Source organism: Orcinus orca, chromosome 7 (assembly GCF_937001465.1).
Source record: "Orcinus orca chromosome 7, mOrcOrc1.1, whole genome shotgun sequence".
Lineage (NCBI taxonomy): Eukaryota > Metazoa > Chordata > Mammalia > Artiodactyla > Delphinidae > Orcinus > Orcinus orca.
In genome coordinates this window covers 96,774,776-96,794,500 of record NC_064565.1, presented here as the reverse complement: position 1 = coordinate 96,794,500, position 19,725 = coordinate 96,774,776, and the positions used below count along the sequence as shown (strand labels likewise).

The 19,725-nt window shown below is 35.4% G+C and overlaps 1 protein-coding gene across 13 annotated transcripts in view; it reads left to right on the top strand.

Moving 5' to 3' along the window:
* IKZF2 (IKAROS family zinc finger 2) overlaps window positions 1-18,245 on the top strand; it is a 178,133-nt gene extending 159,888 nt beyond the window's left edge. For 11 of the 13 annotated variants that reach the window (XM_033428222.2, XM_049711893.1, XM_049711895.1 and 8 more), the window contains 2 exons: window positions 4,461-4,604; window positions 10,521-18,245. In XM_033428222.2, the coding sequence (XP_033284113.1) occupies window positions 4,461-4,604; window positions 10,521-11,245 (869 nt within the window). In that variant the 3' untranslated portion in view covers window positions 11,246-18,245. The remainder of the gene's footprint in view (window positions 1-4,460; window positions 4,605-10,520) is intronic. The other 2 variants (XM_012532129.3, XM_033428240.2) reach the window with 1 other exon arrangement.
* The last annotated feature ends 1,480 nt before the right edge of the window (window positions 18,246-19,725 follow it).

Below are 19,725 nucleotides of genomic sequence, written 5' to 3'. Positions count from 1 at the left end.
TTGGGAACCTATAAACTTCCTAGTAAGCTTGTTCAACCTATTTCCAATGGGTGACAACATTTCCTTCATTAAGATGTTTAGTGAACATCCATTGACTATTACATTTGTCTCACATCGTAAAGGGTACTAAAGACACAGAGTCAAATAAAATTCCGTCCCTACCTAAGGTCACTTACCAGCTATTGGAAGAAATAGACCAGTAAACCAACAGTTACAGCACTGAGTGATAAGCATCAGATGATAAGCACAGAGGACAGATATCTAAATCACAGTGGGTGTCCAAGAGGAATTTCTAGGGAAAATTTTGAGTGGGGTTTTGAAAGGCGGAATAGCCAGCTGAATAAATGGAAAAGGGTGTTTCATGTGGAGAGAACAACAGCATGTGTGAAGAAATAGAAGTCTAAAAGAGCATGGTGGATTAAGGACCTACCAGTACTTATGTATAACTAGAGCCCAGTTGGTAAAGGCAAGAGAAATTGGAAGGTGGTAAGGCCTGAAAGAGAGGCAATGAACAGGGCATCAAAGACCTGTTGTGCTAAGCAAAGAATTTTGTACTTCACCCTAAAAAGTATTATTACATTTACATTTTATTGCTAGAAATGTGGGAGATAGATCAGAAGAGTCAAGATAGGGCCAAGTAGTCCATTGCAACAGTCTCCTGATTGGTTGAGTTGGACTTAGTAGCCGGCAATATGCAGAAGTTATTTGAGAGCAACTATAGATGTAGAATCTAAGACACATAGTACCTCTATGCGTATATATAAGGAGAGATGATAGGGAGGAGGGGTAGAAGACTGGGTGAAAGGGAAGAAATCTAGGATTTGCCCAACGTGTCTAGCATGGATGACCAGGTAGATGGTAGTGTCAATTCACTGAGATGGAAATTAGGAAAAGAAGAGAAAGCTTGGGGAGGGAAATAGAGATTTCAGTTTTTGAACACATTATCTTTTAGGCACCTGTGAGAGACAGCCAAGTGAAACTATCTAGAAGGAAGTTGAATATATAGATCTCGAGCTCTTGAGAGAAGTCTCAGTAGGCAATAAAGATGTGGGAGCCATCACTATATAGGTAGTAGTCTAAAGTAAGAGATTTTATAAGGTTATATGGGTACAACCTTATATAGAGCATAGAGTAAGACATCTAGAAGACCAAGAACACATTAGGAAGGGGAAGAAAAGAGCAATGAAGCTGAGTAAGACCAGAGGATGGGAAAATGGAAAGAGTGATTTCAAGTGTGGGCACTGCCCAATGTTGTCAAGAATATAATTTAGATAAAAGCTTCTTTTATGTTCTACAACATGGAGAAAATTTGTGACAAAATAGAAGACATCTGTTTTGTTTGCCTGTCATAAATGTCATACATGCCCTCATCCTCCTACAGTTAACAAGACTTCTCTTTTCCTTTAGAGAGCTGTCCTCTCTAATCGGCTGAAGCCATGGCAGGACTGTCAGTCTAGGTGCCCTGCCCTCTTCTGGTGGGGGGTGGACATGTGACCTAATCTAGGTCCCTCAGACTGTGTCTTCTTGGAATTTGAAATTTGAGTGGATTGTTTGGCAAAATAGCTATGTTGGGAACACTTGTATGGTTCTATCTTTATGATTAATCAGTATGGTGAGATAATGAAATAATGCAAGGATAAATATTTTTATCATGGTTATAACTTCAAAAATAAGGAAGATATTTGGTTATGAAGTTTGTTCTAAGAAGTGGAGTTTGCATATTGGTATTTTCTTAGCCTAGTTGAATGTCTCACAATGCGATTAATGCATTATTGAGTTAACTAGACAACTTGTTTTGTGTTTCAAGCAATGTATATCTAGAAGCACTTTGATGAGTTGCACCCAGATACATGAAAGCAAATAATTTAGATTAGTTATGTAATATATAAAATGTGTCAGATCTTTTCTCAGTGGAGACCTTAAAAATATTTCAAACTTGTTTATACAAAGTCAACACTCAAATAGTGGCTAAGAGCCCAGGCTCTGGAGTCACACCACCTGGGTTCTACTCGTATATTCCCTGTTAACTAGATATAAACACTGAGAAAATACTTCAGTAAAAAAAAATTGAAAAAAAAAACGCATTGTAAATCAACTATGCTTCAATTTTTAAAAAAGCACGCTGAGAAAATTACATCTTTGGGTCTTTGTTTCCCCATCTGTATAAAAGAGATGGTAATTGTACCTATCTCAGTGGGTTGTTGAGAGCTTAAATAAATTATCAGATGGAAAGCCTTCAAACAGTACTTAGCACATAGGGTGAGTCTGTTGTTGTTATTATTATTGCTGATATGGTAGAAACAAGACTAATGTTTGATATGTAAAGGACTGTTGGTTGTGAAGTAGAAGTTAGATCAGAGCTCTGCCAAAGTCATTGTTTTCAGTTCATATGAGCTTCATTGAACTTGGGACAAATCACTTGAATTGAGGTGGAGGTGGTGTGGGACAGTTCCCACACCCAGGTTTCGTTTTGAGTGTTAAATGTGTGCAAATATGAAAATTCAAGGTGAGACTTAGAGCAAAACTGCCAAGTTTTAGACTATTCATTTCAAAACTAATTAGTATATTCAATTTGGGGGCAAACCCTGTTAACCAGTTTTGCTGTTTTTTAGCAAGATTGACAACAACAAACTTTTTTCTCTTTCCTTCTTTCGTTTCGGATCTTGGCTCATGACATATTTTCATCTTTGGTCCATTCATGGCCAGTTTTTCAGTTATATAGTTATTTTTTAATAATGTAGTAAGTGCCCGTGAATTCAACACCTAAAACAAAAGTTAAAATTTTGACAATAATCTGTATCTAATTGCATGGCCCCCCTCCACATCACCACTGCCATTCCATCCTCCTGTCCCCCCTTATTTGAATTCTGTGGTCATTCTTTCTTTGCTTTTCTTTTTAAGTTTTTTTTTTTTTTCTTATTTTACTTGTTGCTAAGAGAGGACATGATGTTGTGTGTAATATCTGGGGACATCTTTTTGCAGTTGTATATCATGAATTATACCTGTATAGAAAGTGACTTATGTGTTTCTTTGTTTCTAAGTCTCCTCTTGGAATTTTTTCCCAAATTAACATCCAGTAATTACAGAATCCCTTGCCATTAAAATAGAGATTGAAGATTGAATTTTTCTGGCCCATCCACCTGGCTATACTAGGTTAACCCAAAACTTAGGTTGAATATCGATGTCTTTAAACATGCTTGAATTACAAAAACATTTTCTGATGCCATTTTTCATTTCTTCAAAATCAGCAACCTGTATTGGTTATTAAATAGGTCACCTGAATTGTGCACTGGATTTTCTTAACTTTCATCTCTTGCTTTCTCACTCTTAGTGTCTGCCCTTATAAAGGATAATACATTGTGTTTCACACAGTGGGGCTATCCCTTTACAAACGAAAGGAGCAGAATAAATCATTTTACAGTGCATGATGAACAAGTAAAGATATCCTAAGATATGAAACCTTTAGATTTCCAAACAGTGCTGACACAAGTACAATTGGAGAAAGCAACAGTAATCAAGAAATAATAAGTTATGGTCCTTCCTGTGAATATTGGTTTTAATCAACTGATCTGGTCTGTCTCTGATATTCCTCTATCTTTACTTAAATGTCCTTTGACAGTATTTTTATTCAAAAACAACTTTTATAAGTTCTGTGTCTACACCATAAATGTCAATATGTAATGTCAATATCTATGAATTAATATATTAGCCCACAGCAACTTAGACTGGAGAGTTTATGTCAAATGAATTAGAGCAGTAGTTTAGTAAGCAAATATGCCAGTTTAGAAATGGATTATGTTGTCCTGCTGAAGAGCTCTTTTTAAAATAAATTACAATCATAAAGCTGTCACCGTTTACTGTGCATGGACATGTTTAGAACTGGATCTCCTTCATGAAGACTGCTTTGTGCAGGTATGTAGCTACTGCCAATAGGGCTCACAGCTCACTCAGCTCATCAAGTAGAAAATCTGTTACAGGAAAATACATGGGTGAAAAAAAACTGATTAAATATTATACTGCTCTTCTGTGTGTCTGTGTAAGGTTTCCTCCAAAACAAATTGACTTACTTAAATTGTTTTAGAAAAATAAACTCCAGAAGCCTTGAGAACAGTGCAGTCTTAAAGTAGTATTGATTTTAATCAATGCTAAAAACACTTTCAGAGGACTAAGATGAGACACAAGAAGAACATGTTGGCCACCAATAGTGGCAACAGTTTATGTCATTGATCTGAGAGAGACTCGGATAAAAACAAATCCTCTGTGTGTGTGTGTGTGTGAGTATACACACACTAGTGTTAAAAGTATACTTTAACACTAGAGGTTATTCTTTCTACTTAACTTTTATTCAAGCATACTAGCTTATGTTTGTATAACACATATTGAGATGGCAAGTCCAGCTTTGTATCTTTTTAAATGTTGAAGAAATTATCAGATTACATTTTTTGTATGGTTTTATATAGTACCTCCTATGGAAGATTGTAAGGAACAAGAGCCTATTATGGACAACAATATTTCTCTGGTGCCTTTTGAGAGACCTGCTGTCATAGAGAAGCTCACAGGGAATATGGGAAAACGTAAAAGCTCCACTCCACAAAAGTTTGTGGGTAAGCATTACAAAGGGTTTTATTTCTGTAAAAATTGATTTTAATGAGCAAAGGCATGTCCCCATGTGCTAGAAATATATATTGGTGTATTTCAGTTCATGAAGTAAATGCCCATCTCTTTACTCCATTATGCCACTCCGTGTGTACCGCATTTATACACACACACACACACACACACACACACACACACACACTACACACCCTTAGGCATATGGGCCTAAGAAAGAGAAATGAAGGAAAGAGTGATAGTAATCAATTACTTTCTCAAAATGAAATATTATATAAAGTGAAATAACAAATAACAATACTTAAGGGAAATGATGTAGCCTACTAGCCAGTTTTGTAATCTTTTTAAATTTGCATTAGCGCCAGGTTTTTAAGCTGTTTTCTTTACACAGTGTTAATGCTTTTAGTATTTAATCTAGAATGAAGAAATCTTTTTTTTTAATTCTGCACTAAAATATATAATGCAGCAGCCTACATTCAAGATGTTTCATATTTGGATCTATAGTTCATATTTTGATCTTTGTTTTCATGTAGCCTACAGTTTTGAACTGAAAAGATTAAATGTGATGTGTTAGACTTTCCTTTTTCATTTCCAAGCCCTCAGATATTCTTTGATACAGTATACAGAATGATGCCAACTCTGAGTGTAAGTTGTAAAGTATCTCTGAGGATACAGAAGCATCTAGTTTTTTTTAAAAAAAGAATGAATAACAGATTCAATATAAAGAATTATCACTATATATATAATATATATTCTTATAGACTTACATAGAGTAAAAATTAGAAAAGATAAAAATAAACAGATTCTCACATTCTAGTGTCAAAACGCATTATAGAACACCTTGTGAGGGTTGAGTAGTGACTGAGAGAAAATCTTTTCTTTGGTTATTTCAGGGAGGAAAGGGTGATACAGTTGTCTTACTCCAATAAACACTTAGAGAAGATTTCTTTTCAATCTAAAATTAAAGAACTAACAAATCACCAAAATATCAGTTTAAGACAAGCTGGAGAGATTAACTGACAAAGTTCATTGAAGGAATGCTGAAGGGTAGCCCCAAGGATCATAGTTTATACTAGGTCAGTTTAAAACTAGCCTCTGAGAGTATACTCAGATCTGCCTTGGGCCCTAAGTTACTTTTATTTCTCTGTGTCTCTTTCTTCCTGTTTATAAATAACTTTTTAAAAATATCATTCATCTGTTTTTAAAATTAATTTGATGGCTGTCCATTAAATGTCTATGTCTCAACTAGAGACTAGTATAGTTGGAAAAATATGAAATTTATTGCTATTCTATTTTCTGAATTTACTTAGTTCTGCTCTTTGTAATATTTCCATGTTTCCTTTGACTTAGAGATGCTACTCTCGATTTGATTAAATTCCTTAGAAAAGGGTAGTTTTTTTAAAGTACATTTTGATTCTAAAATAAGGACATTAGATTTTTATTAGAATTTGATGGTATTTTTTCTTTATTTGGATTCTATCCTAGTGGTAATACACAGTTGACCTTTGAACAACATAGGGGTTAGGGGCAGTGACCCTCATACAGCAGAAAATTTGCATATAATTTACAGTTGGCCCTCCTTATACACAGTTCCTCCATATCCACTATTCTGCATCCATGGATTCAACAGTATTTACTGGTGAAAAAGTCCTCCTATAAGTGGACCAGCGCAGTTCAAACCCATGTTGTTCAAGGGTCAACTGAATAACAAACAATTGCATAGTAACTGTTTTTATGATGTCTTTTGAAGTGAGAAATTTCATCATTCCACACTTATTGTAAATTTCTTTTTATCATGTCCCTCAGTTAAATATTGTTTTTTGATTTTATCAAGCCCTCCAGGCCAGTGATCCTTGAACTTTCTGTATATGTTTCCTCCTCTCTTTTCTTATTCAGTTTAGATTCTATGACTCTGTTGTCTTGTTGTCCTTCTACCTTTCTCCTAGTAAAACCCCACTCTCTAATGGAGCCAATTGAGCCTCTTTTCCACATCTACATAGCTGCTAGTAATTTTAGAGAAAATTTGAGTAACTGATCTCAAATACCGGTTGTCCCATCCCTACTATATAGCAGCCTTCTTTTAATTCATCCCTGAATAGCTTTCTCTCCTACTCGCCACTTTGGGCATTTCGACCTTTCTCTACTCTCCCAAAACATGGTATCTCACTCCTTGGTGATATTACATCTAGATTCATAGGAAATAAAATCAGTTGAAATGATTTCAGTATAATGTCACTAATCCTGTAGGATCACGTGCATTCACATGAATACTTTCTTTCATTGATGAAGGAAGCATCCTTCTTTCCGATTAATTCCTCTTCTTGCGCTCTGGAATTCTCCTATGCCAGCCCCCAGATAACTTACACTATTATTTCCCCCCTTTCTTACATATATATATATATATTTTTTTTTTTTTTTTTTTTTGCGGTATGCGGTCCTCTCACTGTTGAGGCCTCTCCCGTTGCGGAGCACAGGCTCCAGATGCGCAGGCCCAGTGGCCATGGCTCACGGGCCCAGCCGCTCCGCGGCATGTGGGATCTTCCCAGACCGGGGCACGAACCCATGTCCCCTGCATCAGCAGGCGGACTCTCAACCACTGCGCCACCAGGGAAGCCCTCTCACATATATTTTTAACCTCTCCCTTCTATTGGCATTTTTCTTTTTGCATTCAATGTGATAAACTCTCATGATTAAAAAAAAAAAATCTAACCCCAAACCCAGGTCTCTTTCCAGCTGCCTACTTTCTCCTTCTCTTCAAGGATGTAGTTGTTGAAAGAGTTCTCTATACTTGCTTTCTATAAGTTCTTTCTTTCTACTCATTCCCCAGTCTGTACAACCTGGTTTTCTTCCTTGTGCTCTGCTGAAATTATTCTCACTGAGGTGTCCACTAGCTTCAGAGTGTCAAGTCCAGAGGAACCTTTTTAGACCATCTTAAACCTAGAGAGCATTTGCACTGCTGAATAGTTAGTTCCTTTGGAAACACTCTCTTTCCTTGGTTTCTATGACACTGATCTCTCTTGCATTTCTTCCAGCTTCTCTGACCACTCCTTCTCAGTCTTTTGTATGGATTTACCCCAACAGTTATGCAAATGGGACAACAGTAGTAATGGAGGCCTCAATTCTTATGCCTAAATATTTTAATATTGTCAATCAGGCTTAAAAACTATTGTGTTCTAACCTCCTAATCTGGAAGACTGAGTTCAAATAAATATAGAATTCTCAGATTCCGTGGAGTTCCACATCAGATCTTGGAGGCATGAGCAGAGAGCCACCACTCCCTGACCTGCAGCCAGGCCCTTCTTTTAAACCCACTCCTGATTCTTTCCAGTAGCAAAAAGGGGTCTTATGTACCTATGTGTAGATTTTAGTCTGCACATCCAAGTTCTTTTCATATCGCACCCCACACACAGCACACAAGAGTAGTGTATTGACCGTTCTTCAAGCCTAAGAGTGTACATACCGGCAGCACGGTTGGTACTCAGGACAATGGACCCTATGAAGAGGACTGTGCGACACTTGGTGCAAGCTCCCAGCCATTTGGAGAAGGAATTCTGGGGTCCTGGGTACCCAGAGTATGGTCTAGGGTGTAAGCTCCAGGTAAGCACATTCCCTTGTCCCTGTACGTTCCTTATTCCATGAGCAGCACGGCCCAGGGCTCTCGAAGCATGGGGCTCAAATCCCACTTGCCCTAGTTTATGGGCAGGCATAAAAATCTTGATGTTCTTCCAGGTTCTATTTTTGACCTTCTCTTTTTCACACTTTACCTATGCGTGGGTGATATCATCTATTCCCATGGCTTCAGAAGTTACTTTCAATCAACTGATGACTCTCATATCTATATCTCAAGCCCAGATCTCTCTCCTGAGTTTGAGACTATATCTCAGTACTTATTAGACATGACTTATTACTCATAGTATTCCCCAATCTGAATTCACCATCTTTTCTATCCCATTGCTATCCATTAAGTTCCCCAGTCCAGAAACCTGGGCTCCATACTTAACCTTTTTCTCATTCTCTGTGTCTAGATAATCACCAAGTTCTAGCAACATTTTCTAAAATTCTCTCCATTCCATCGAATTTTCTCCATTTCCACTGCCACTCTACTAGTTGAAGCCACCATGATCTCTACACCTCTACAGCAAGAACTTCCTAAACCATCTTGCTAAATAAATATCTAGTTTAGTCACTTCCCTGTTTAACCCTTTCAGTTCTTACTGCTCTCAGGATAAAATTCAAACTCCTTAATTGTTGAATGAGCCTTATATTATCTGATGCCAACTTTCTCATCTATTTCCATTCGCAGCCATATGCAAAGTGTAAGTAATCCCTAGAATGTGTCATGCCCTCTAGCCTCTAAGCCTTCCTACCAGCTGCTCCAACCCCCACCATTCCTTTACTTGGCTAATATTTGTCATCACATTCTTCTCTCTGATGTCACTTTCTTCAAGAAGTTTTCTTTTACTATGAGTTATGTATTCCTCTTATTTGACCCCATACCACATATCACACTGTATTATAAATGATCCCTAAATTGTTGTCACTCCCTCTAAACTGTAAACTCTTTGAGAATATAGATTAGGTTTGTCTAGCTTAACTTTTAAACTCTTGACGTTGCAATATCTTAATTGTATGCTACAAGATAATTACTCATCATATTTTTTCTTCCATTTTCATTACTCTGACCATTACCTTCATCTCATTTAGGGGACATTTCTTCAAACCTGTAATAATACTAGCCACATGAAAGTATTTTTCCAGAATGCAGTTCTATGGATCAGCGTCACATGTTAGGCACCTACAACAGCATACTAAATGTTTCTAAGAACTTCACATATATTTTAAAGAAGCATTCATCTGTGAGATTTACCTATCAAAGTAACTAAGTATTAGTAGGAGAACCCATTGTTTTAGTGGCAGAAGTTTTCAAAGATAAAATATTCTGTCCAAAGCTGGCAATATTTGAAGGAGAAAAATTTAAACTACTATTTCATGCACCAGACTCTTTTATAGTTACTATTAGATATTATGTTGAAGTAAAATACTGAAGTAAAATTAAATTAGTTGAAGTAAATGTTAAAGGGAAAACTACAAATATCCTTCAGTCAAGAAAATGTATAGAAAACTAACAATGGGTATACATACATACCAGCACCATTGCACATGTGTCTAAATAAGAAAGGGTTGATGCAAAAATGAATAATTATCCATTTCAAGAAGCAAAACAATGGAACATAGTATTTTCCAAGTTTATAAGTAAGTGCTTTGGGAAATATTCTATTTTTATATAGCCCTAAATTTCATTCAGTTTATCAGACAATATCAGCTTTTAACAGTATTTTAATTGTGGCATTTTAAAATTTTCCAGAATGACATGTATTGGATCTATAATCTTTCTCTAATATAGCACCTATATCAACCAAATTAAGCCTACACGATTGTGAGATAACAAGTGTTATAACCAGATCACTCTCGCTTTTATGATCTTTGAAGCTTGGTCACTGATGTTTAAAGTACGCAAAAACAAGTATAATCTCTGACTTACTTTCACCTGGTATTTCTTCTTTCTCCTATAGTGGCTGAGGTCTAGACAAGTGGACATTTTAATAGAGAATGAAAATAAGATAACACACAATTATAACTTTTAGGCTAGATGCATTTTCGTGGTGGCATTAGAACAAGTGCAAATGGCTTGTGAAATTTTTTTTACTAATCCTTTTTGTAGGTGAAGAGTATTTGTGAGTCTCAGCAGAATTAAAGAGCTTAAATACTTGATCTAAAGAATAAGAGATACCATATTATGGAAAATGGAAGTGATGAGTTAACTTTGTACTTTTATATTTTTAGTCCAACCACTTATTTTGTTGTGTTCTTTTTTTTCTTTTTTACTTTTCTCCCCCTCTGTCTTTCAGGGGAAAAGCTCATGCGATTCAGCTACCCAGACATTCACTTTGATATGAACTTAACATATGAGAAGGAGGCTGAGCTGATGCAGTCTCATATGATGGACCAAGCCATCAACAATGCAATCACCTACCTTGGAGCTGAGGCCCTTCACCCTCTGATGCAGCACCCACCAAGCACAATCGCTGAGGTGGCCCCAGTTATAAGCTCAGCTTATTCTCAGGTCTATCATCCAAATAGGATAGAAAGACCCATTAGCAGGGAAACCTCCGATAGTCATGAAAACAACATGGATGGCCCTATCTCTCTCATCAGACCAAAGAGTCGACCCCAGGAAAGAGAGGCCTCTCCCAGCAATAGCTGCCTAGATTCTACTGACTCAGAAAGCAGCCATGATGACCACCAGTCCTACCAAGGAAACCCAGCCTTAAATCCCAAGAGGAAACAAAGCCCAGCTTACATGAAGGAGGATGTCAAGGCTTTGGATACCACCAAGGCTCCTAAGGGCTCGCTGAAGGACATCTACAAGGTCTTTAATGGAGAAGGAGAACAGATTAGGGCCTTCAAGTGTGAGCACTGTCGAGTCCTTTTCCTAGACCATGTCATGTACACCATTCACATGGGTTGCCATGGCTACCGGGACCCACTGGAATGCAACATCTGTGGCTACAGAAGCCAGGACCGTTATGAGTTTTCATCACACATTGTTCGAGGGGAGCACACATTCCACTAGGCCTTTTCATTCCAAAGGGGACCCCTATGAAGTAATGAACTGCACATGAAGAAATACTGCACTTACAATCCCACCTTCTTCAGATGTTGACATACCTTTTTTTTTTTTTAATATTATTACTGTCATTAATTCTTATTTTGTGGACGCAGTGTCATTTGCTCTGCCTAATTACAATAAGGAAGGAAGAAACAGAAGAGAGAAGGGATGGGATATTGTTTCTTGACAACTTGGCTTGTTTATTTTGTGGGAATTAAAGAGCAGTTCATTTCTGCCATGCATAGATGTTAAGGTATATCATGCTTTGAGAAAAAAATAATCACTTGATTCGTAAAGATTCACACCTAAGGATTCTAATTTGCCACTGATGTTCAGGATTATGATTGAAGGCAGGAAAGATTAGCGTTTTCTGGGTAGGACTTTCACAGTTTAAAATGGGATAAGTAATTTTACTGTTCAAAGAAGAATTTGTTTCAAAATGTAAACTTTTTTTTTTCCCTCTAGAGATCATGGAACACAAACACATTATTTTCAGTGATAACTCCTTGGATGAGTTGTTGTTGTGGGTTCTATGTTTACTTCCCCTATGGAATTTATAATACGGTATGTTGTACACTGTACCATATAGCAAAATTTTTAAACTACAGGTAGTTAAGGACAGCTACAAATACATGTGAGGTCCTAGGATCTTATTTTTCTAAACTTAAGCACTGTTTTTCCATAGTTTTGATGACTGGCATTTTATAGACACCCTGGCAGCCTTACTTTTAACACCTTTAATGAATAGTATTTTTATCTAGTTTTCAGAATAACATGGTCTAAGAGCGGCTAAGAGGCAGTCAGTAGTTTCCAGAAGGGACCTCTGCTTTTCTTAAATTTGCTTGGGAAGTTTTCTTTTAAAGTTGTAATGTGATGGCAGCATAGTATATGTATCTGTTTCTAAAAGTATGCTTACGATTGTCACTTTATCAGCATTTAATCAGTGTTAACCAGTCAGCAGAAAAATATAATTAGACTAACAGTAGGGGGGAAAAAATCCACTCAGAAATCCCTTTTCTGGTATTTCTCTTTTCACTGGTTTTTCTCAAGCTGTGACCACCCAGTGTTTTGTCCATAGTCTGTTCTTCTTTTACTTTTCTAGTGGAAGGTCTATAAAAATCTTGCCATAGGCTATTTCTTTCAAAATCTCAGAGCAATTGCTAATTTGACCTGAATGTGGTAACTTGAACCCCATAAGATTATGGAACTAGGGCTATTTATTCTAGTATTTCTTCAATAATAATATTTACCACTTTTTGGTACAAGGAAAAGGGAACGTCTTTGTAACCGGTACATTAACTATAGATAAGACAGAAAAGCAAAACTTATTTTTACCTTTCTTGGAGTCCAGAATGTGACTGAACCTCCAAGCTTAAGTGTCCACGTCCACATTTTTCTGTCTCAAAAACATGCAACTATTTATAAGTTCTTGTCAGAAATGAATCTCAATCCCTTACTACAGAATTTTTCTTCTTTCAATTCATACATACGTTGCCATATTTCATGTACAGATTTTAATTTCTTTTATATGGGTGCTCCTCTGCTTTTTCTTTGCAGTCTAACAGCACTAGAGGGGAGGAACTGAATGAAACTGATTAAATTCATCTTGGGGGACACCCTTGGAGGGGGAACTTACTGTTTGTGTTTACGGAGGACAGGCCTGACCATGACTGGATTATCTGATAACTATTTCTGAATACTAAAATTACATTAAGCTGATAACCGCTGTAAAAAAAAAAAAAAGTCATTACATGGGATGCTGAAACTGTGTTTCTTAATGATGCAAGAATGATGTGAGAATTAGCAAGACTAGAGAACTGTGGACAGATAGGCAGATCTGGCCCCAGTACTGTTCTTCACTCATTTTCTAGTTTACCATCTGCTTATGTAAGCAGCTTCTAAGCACTGACACAGCTAGAGCTAGGCAAAAATGGTTACAACGCAACTCTCTTTTACTAGCCCTCTGTGGTAATTATTTCTGGAGAAATGTCTAAATTGCTCCTTTAACTCTGAGAGAAGGCACCAAAACAGAAATGCAAACTGTTTTAAAGAGAAGGTCCACTGTCACTTTTCCTGCATGCTTTGGTACATTACTGCATCGTGAACATACAGTGTGTTCAAAGGTGAAGCGTGTCTTTGAGACTTCCTCACCCACCTGCCCCAACCACTCATAAATAATTGGAATTTAATTTTTTTTTCCTTTTACAGGAAGGGAAATAATTTAAGGCTAGTGATTTTGTGTTTTACTACAATTCAAGGAAATATTTGGATGGCAGTCAATATGTTCATAACTTTGGCTGGCATCATCTATGAATTTTTTTCCTGGTTACTATTTTTTATTTTCAGTGTATGAACAATCATGTACCTACCTGCCCTGGGATGAAACTGAATTTAGGTGGACCTACAGAGTTCCATAGTACCCCCATGAGGACAGTACTAATGCACTCTCCTTTTCTGATTTCATCTTTCTGAGAATCTTTTTTATTGAAGGGACTTAATACTTTTGAGGGTGTATTTGCTACAAGTGTGTACTTGTACTTTCTTAGCTTTATATAAGGAACAAAAAGAGGTAAAGATGGCTCAGGGTATGGCAGGGACAAATAAGGACAAGATCAATTCGAATGTGTAGGTTAGACAGAATTTTTGTGGACACAGTGCTTCTGGGAAACCCTGGATGGCTATATTTGCATGCTTCTTCATGAAAGGAAATATGCAAGGTGGTAGCACCTAAAAATAGATATGAGAGTCAGACACCAAATAAATCAAGTTTTACATAACAGTTATATGCCCAGTTTATTTAGGTGAGATTTCACGTTACAGATTATTTGAGGGGCATGAAAATAGGTTAGCTTCTGTATTTTCCAGTTTGGCAAAAATTCATCACATTGCTTTGCCCTAATTTTGCCCAGAATTTTATCTCCAGCTCCTGTTAGAGAAAGGTGTTACCTCTCTCTGATAGTGGTCAATCACTTTTAAAAAGCCATTCTAATCTGGCTTGTTAAAATAGTGAAAGTGACCAGTAAGCAAACTGGAAGAGATTTTGAGTTGTTGAAACATGCCATTGAGAATTTTCTGGAGGGACAAAATGGGAGAACGAGAGACTAGGATTCAGATTTGGCTAAAAGTAGGGATTGTCTCTCCTACATACATACAAGCAGCTATATACATGCATCATAGTACACATACACACACATTCTTTTAAAGAAAATTCATGAAAAAAAGCACAGTGATCAGATGTGTTGCAAGAGCCTATAGAGAGTTAAAATTATAGTTAATACCTGAGCAACTTAGTAGGTTTACTTTACCAGATTGTACTGAGAAATATTAAAGTTACTAGTGTGTCTTTAGGACTAGTTGCAACTATTGAACTCAAAACCGTGAGGCTTTACTGTGTACTTACAGAACAAATCAAAACAAATCAAATCAAAAAAAAAAAAAGGCTTTAAGTTGATTTGATATAATCTCCAAAGTGAAAGAAACACAAATTACTTTTGAATAGGAAGATACAGAAAAGAAAAATTTTCAACTTTTACTTGTTGACAAATGGAGAAAGACAAGAATGTTTTAGTGAGCTTGGTATTGTTTTGATTTATGGTTTTTGTGTCTGAGTTGTAGACCTCACAGAACCATGAAGTTTTATGATATTTTATAAATGTTTGACAAAACTTACATCAGTGAAGGCATTTAGATGAAAATGATGTTTTACTTACTTCCCAAATGTTATCTTTAAAGTGATTCCTTATGGTGGAAAAAGAACAGAAAAGGCTGCAAAAATACAAATAAAAAACTATATGCTCCTGGTTTCAAGACAGAACTTAGATTATAGGAGGTACTGAATACATTATTTTTTAACTTTGAACTGTTCATTTTACAAAAAGGGATAAGTTACATTTGTGGTCATCTTTAGTTATATTTTATATATATTTTAGTAAGTACTATCTGTGTGAAAATTATTCTAAAACAGAAAATTCCCCAAATGCAAAAGTAAAGAAGAATGGGGGGGGTGAAATTAAAGTCTGTATATATGAAAGTTATCTTAGAAATGTTTTTAAACCTCCAGTTTCTGCAAAATAATTAAAATATACAGTAACTGGTCTTAAGATCCTGAATTTAATGTATTAAATACTTATAAAATTTATTTATATTGGTGCCTTTTTAAAATGCATTGAGAGAGTGTTGGTTAGCCGTTGTAGCTCTACCACACTTTTATTATGTATTTTTAAAAATCACTTAAAATTGATTACTATATAATTCTTCTTTGCGTTCCTAGGTCAAAACTGTTAGAGGAATTTCCAATACAGAGACTTTCAGCTTATCTGCTTAAAGTAAAAGGAAACTTTGAAACCAGATGTTAATATCTTTTTAGTTTGATAATATTTCTGAATACCATTACAAGATTATGCAGGTAAAATATGAGGTAGAGGGAAATTGTAGCTGTGAATTGCATTGTGGTATGTGTTTTTGTTTTGTTTTTAAGGAAGAATAAGTTCTAATATCATACAAGGCTTTATTAGTGGAGTTTTTGGTCAATAAAATATAGTATTGTTTTAGAATTTCACCTGTAGACTAGTGTTCTGCTAGTCTTAGAACTTCTGTCTTCTAACCTGTTAATGTTTTGTGGAATGATGTAGAGAAGCAGGTAATTAATTCTCCTTGAACAAAACAAAACTGAACAGTCATATCACATTGCTGTTCTCCAAAGCATAATCTCAAATGGTTTCCTACCATGGTTGTGTATTACTTGCAATGGATGTGTTAAAATATGACAGCTTTTTAAAAAATGAGCTGCTTGTTATTCAAAGCAAATGTCATATGACCAAGAAGCTGTGATAATCTAGTGTTTCTTTTTATCATAGTGTATTGCTAGGCCAAATAATGACATCTTGAATATTTTTACATTTATTGCAGAAACCTAAAATTTTGGAATTTCCATAAGGTTTTTATGTAACATTGTATTTTTAGCCTTTCAGTTTTCTCTTGCTGTACTGTAAGTTTGTGGATATTTTTCACACACACTCTTAGAAATAAGTTCCTAATTCTGTTTATGGGGTTTTTCTCCTGTAACATGGCATTTGTATATTTTCTGTATAAATTTGTTGTGAATTAACCTTTATCCCATACAGAGAGTGGTACGTGAATGACTAGTTTTCTAAGATGTCCTTTTTATTGTGAATAAAGTATAAAATTTAGAGGCCCTCTGCTAAGCCACATAAAGTACAGCATAAAACTTCATATAGGTACAGATAAGCCAGTTTGCAGTTAATCGGGCCCTTCAAATTACCTCAAGTGACACACAGTAAGGAAAGCTTCTTGAACGGGTGGAGGTCACTGAATCCCCAACTATGCACTTATCAGGATTCTACTTAATTTACTGGAAATGGATTTTTTTTTTTTTTTAATGAATACACTGTAACAAGGGAAAGACTCTGGGTTTTGTTTTTTGTTGTTTTATTCTTCTGTGTTTGTTTTTTTTTAAGTAGTTCAATTTCTGAAACTGTGATAAAGCATTTTGACTGTCAAGCACGCTCAGATTTTAACATAAATCACTTCCCCTTCTATGTAGTGAAGTTCTTTGTGATCTCTTAAATTTTGTCTACTCTCCCCCCCTCTTTTCTTTTCTCTGTCCACGTTCCCTCCATCATTGTCTCTGGACATCTCTGCCTCTCTCTCCCCCTACTAGTTTGAGGATTAGGTCAACTCTTATTTCCAATTCACAGGTCTCTTAAGTCTTAATTTTTTGTGTATGATTTTTGTTGGCTGTATAATCTGCTGACATATTTTTTATACTCAAGTGTAGTTTTATAATTTTTTTAAAAAGGTAGTTGGATTAAAACTAGTAAGGTATATAACCCTTGTGTTACTTTCACTTTCAAATATTGGGTATCTAAAATATGACTTCAGAGATTATGTAATCATAATAACATGATATGTTTGCCTTCCTTTTTTGCTGGATTTTGTGTTCTGATTCGCTTTTCTTCCTAAAATGTGTATTATGAGAGATTAAACAATTTTTTTGCAAGAATTTAGAAAGATGTTAAAAATCTGAAGCAAAAAGTCTTAACTATCTCCCAGTTGGGAGAAAATGCTTTAACATTACTATAATAATATTCCAGGTTTGGAGTGGGCTCTCCAGGCTCCACCTTTGCTCTTAATAGTTGACCTTTTAGACCATGTGTTATTTGCAATCCCAGAATGATTGCTTCTGCTGTGTAGTTTAAAAGATGTTTTCTTTTCTTTCTGTACAAGTGCAATACTTTTCTTGAAGTCTTAAAAACTATGGTTATTTTTCTCCTTCTTTCTTTAGTTAAAGACAAAAAGAAACCCTTGAAAATTATGGTATGTTAGTTAAAGGACACAACAAGCAAAAAGAAAAACACTCCACAGTCAAAAGATTAGAGAACGTGGAAACTACTGGTCTAATCTCATGGTATCTCTATTTAGGCTAAATTTTCTTTGCAATTAGTAATCTTTTGCCTGAGAAATGTGTCCTAAAGTTGAAATTCTTAGAGACTGAATTTTTTTCTTAGACCCTTACCCAGTGTTTTAAATTAAGAACCTAGTATTTTTTTATTTCTCTATTCTCCTTTTGGAAATGAACTTTAAAATAAAAGTAAAGCACTTAGCTCAATTTTAAACACTTACCTATCACCTATTGGAGAAAAATTTTAAGAAATATTTGGAGCACTCCTGTTTTCATACAAACTTAAGTAAGAGGTATTTTTCATATCATACATATTTATATGTAGTATTCTGATTTTCTTTTTTTTATACATACCTGTGTCCCTGTAGTAAAACTGCTGTAATGTAAATACATATTTGGTTTAAAAGATAACAATTCTTTGGCATTTCTTTTAAAGGCAGTTACTGCATTTGTACAGTATATGTCTTGGCCATTTTAGATTTTTTTTCTTTAACAATACCAAAGGTAATTAGACTACTTTAAAAACTAATTGCTTGACAGTTTCTAGGATATTTTAAGTTTTAGAAGCGAAAAAAAAATAGGTCAAACCAGTAAACCTCATTTTTTTTCAAACTAATAATTTGGGAAAATAAAAACTATTGTTTAAAAAGATATATATATATATATATATATATAAATATATATGTACAATTAAAATTCCAGACCTTGTGTGTCAGGTTTGCTCAGTGTAATGTAGTTTTTTTAAGGCTCAAATACCATACCTCAGAAAATGAGGTTTACTACGGAAATACTGAAACAGTCTTTGCAGCTGTGTGACAAGTCACTCTGCTATATACCAGTTTGGAGACCTCCGCTAACAGTTTTGTCACTGCAGACTAAAATGTGGGACTTGTATTTTCTTTGTTTTTAATGCACACACATACATGTTCTGTGCATGTATGTGGGTATTGTGTATACGTGTATGAGTGTTGTATATGCATGTGTGAGTGTGTGTCTGTATGTATGTACAACTAAAGAAGCTGCAGAAACTTTGTAATACTTTGTGAAAAGGATTATATTATAAAGGTTTGTACTGTCTGAGTGCACAGCTACTGGAATAAATTTAGGGAATCTCAGGAACAAGCATATAATTTGTCCAAGATTTATTTCTTCTCAGAAGTGTAAGTGCAGTTTTTAATTCTGTATATTATTTAATATTTTACCAATAAAATAAACTTCTGACATAAAAAGTTTGCTATAAAAACTTTCTGGCGAAAATTCTGTACACAAACACATCTTTCAAATACAGAAAACTGAACTATTGAATCATATCAGGCTTAAGTTATCATTGCCATTGTGTATACATGTCTTGCTTTCTGACCCAGAGATTTGGGTACATGTGAGGTCAGAAACCTCCATCATTACTATGTAGTCCACCAAAGCAGAGAACAAAGTAACCTATGTTTTGTTAAGGATGACCTCTCTTTTCTCTTCAGGCAGTTTTCATATATATCTTATTTTACCCTTAAAACGAATCTTAAAGGTATGTATGTCAGAGCCTATCCCCTATTTATAGAAGAAAAAAGTAAGACCTGAGGGAAGAAAGTTGGGACTTGCTCCAGAGTACAAAGTAAATTACACAAGCCGTCCAAGTAATGGTCAATCACCATATTAGAAACCAGCATTTCTTAGGAATCAGACCAAGATTAGATTAAGGGTTAAGTCATAGAGATTGTTCAATCACATAGGCAAAAATGGGTTTTCTGTTATACTACCACTTCAGGTTATACCACCACCATGTGAGTCGTAATCTCCTCAAATTTTACAAATATGGTTTGTTTTAACATAAGGTTTGTTGTTACAAATGTCTCCATAACTGGAAACGTAAAAGAACACATATGATTATAAACTCATTTTATTGAGCTTTAGCTATCTTTTACCCCCCATGCCAAGTTAAAGTCCACCATCACATTTGAGATGGCTGTTAGAATTTTCCTTCATCCATAAGTATTAGAATTTTATGAATATTTATCACATTCCCCAA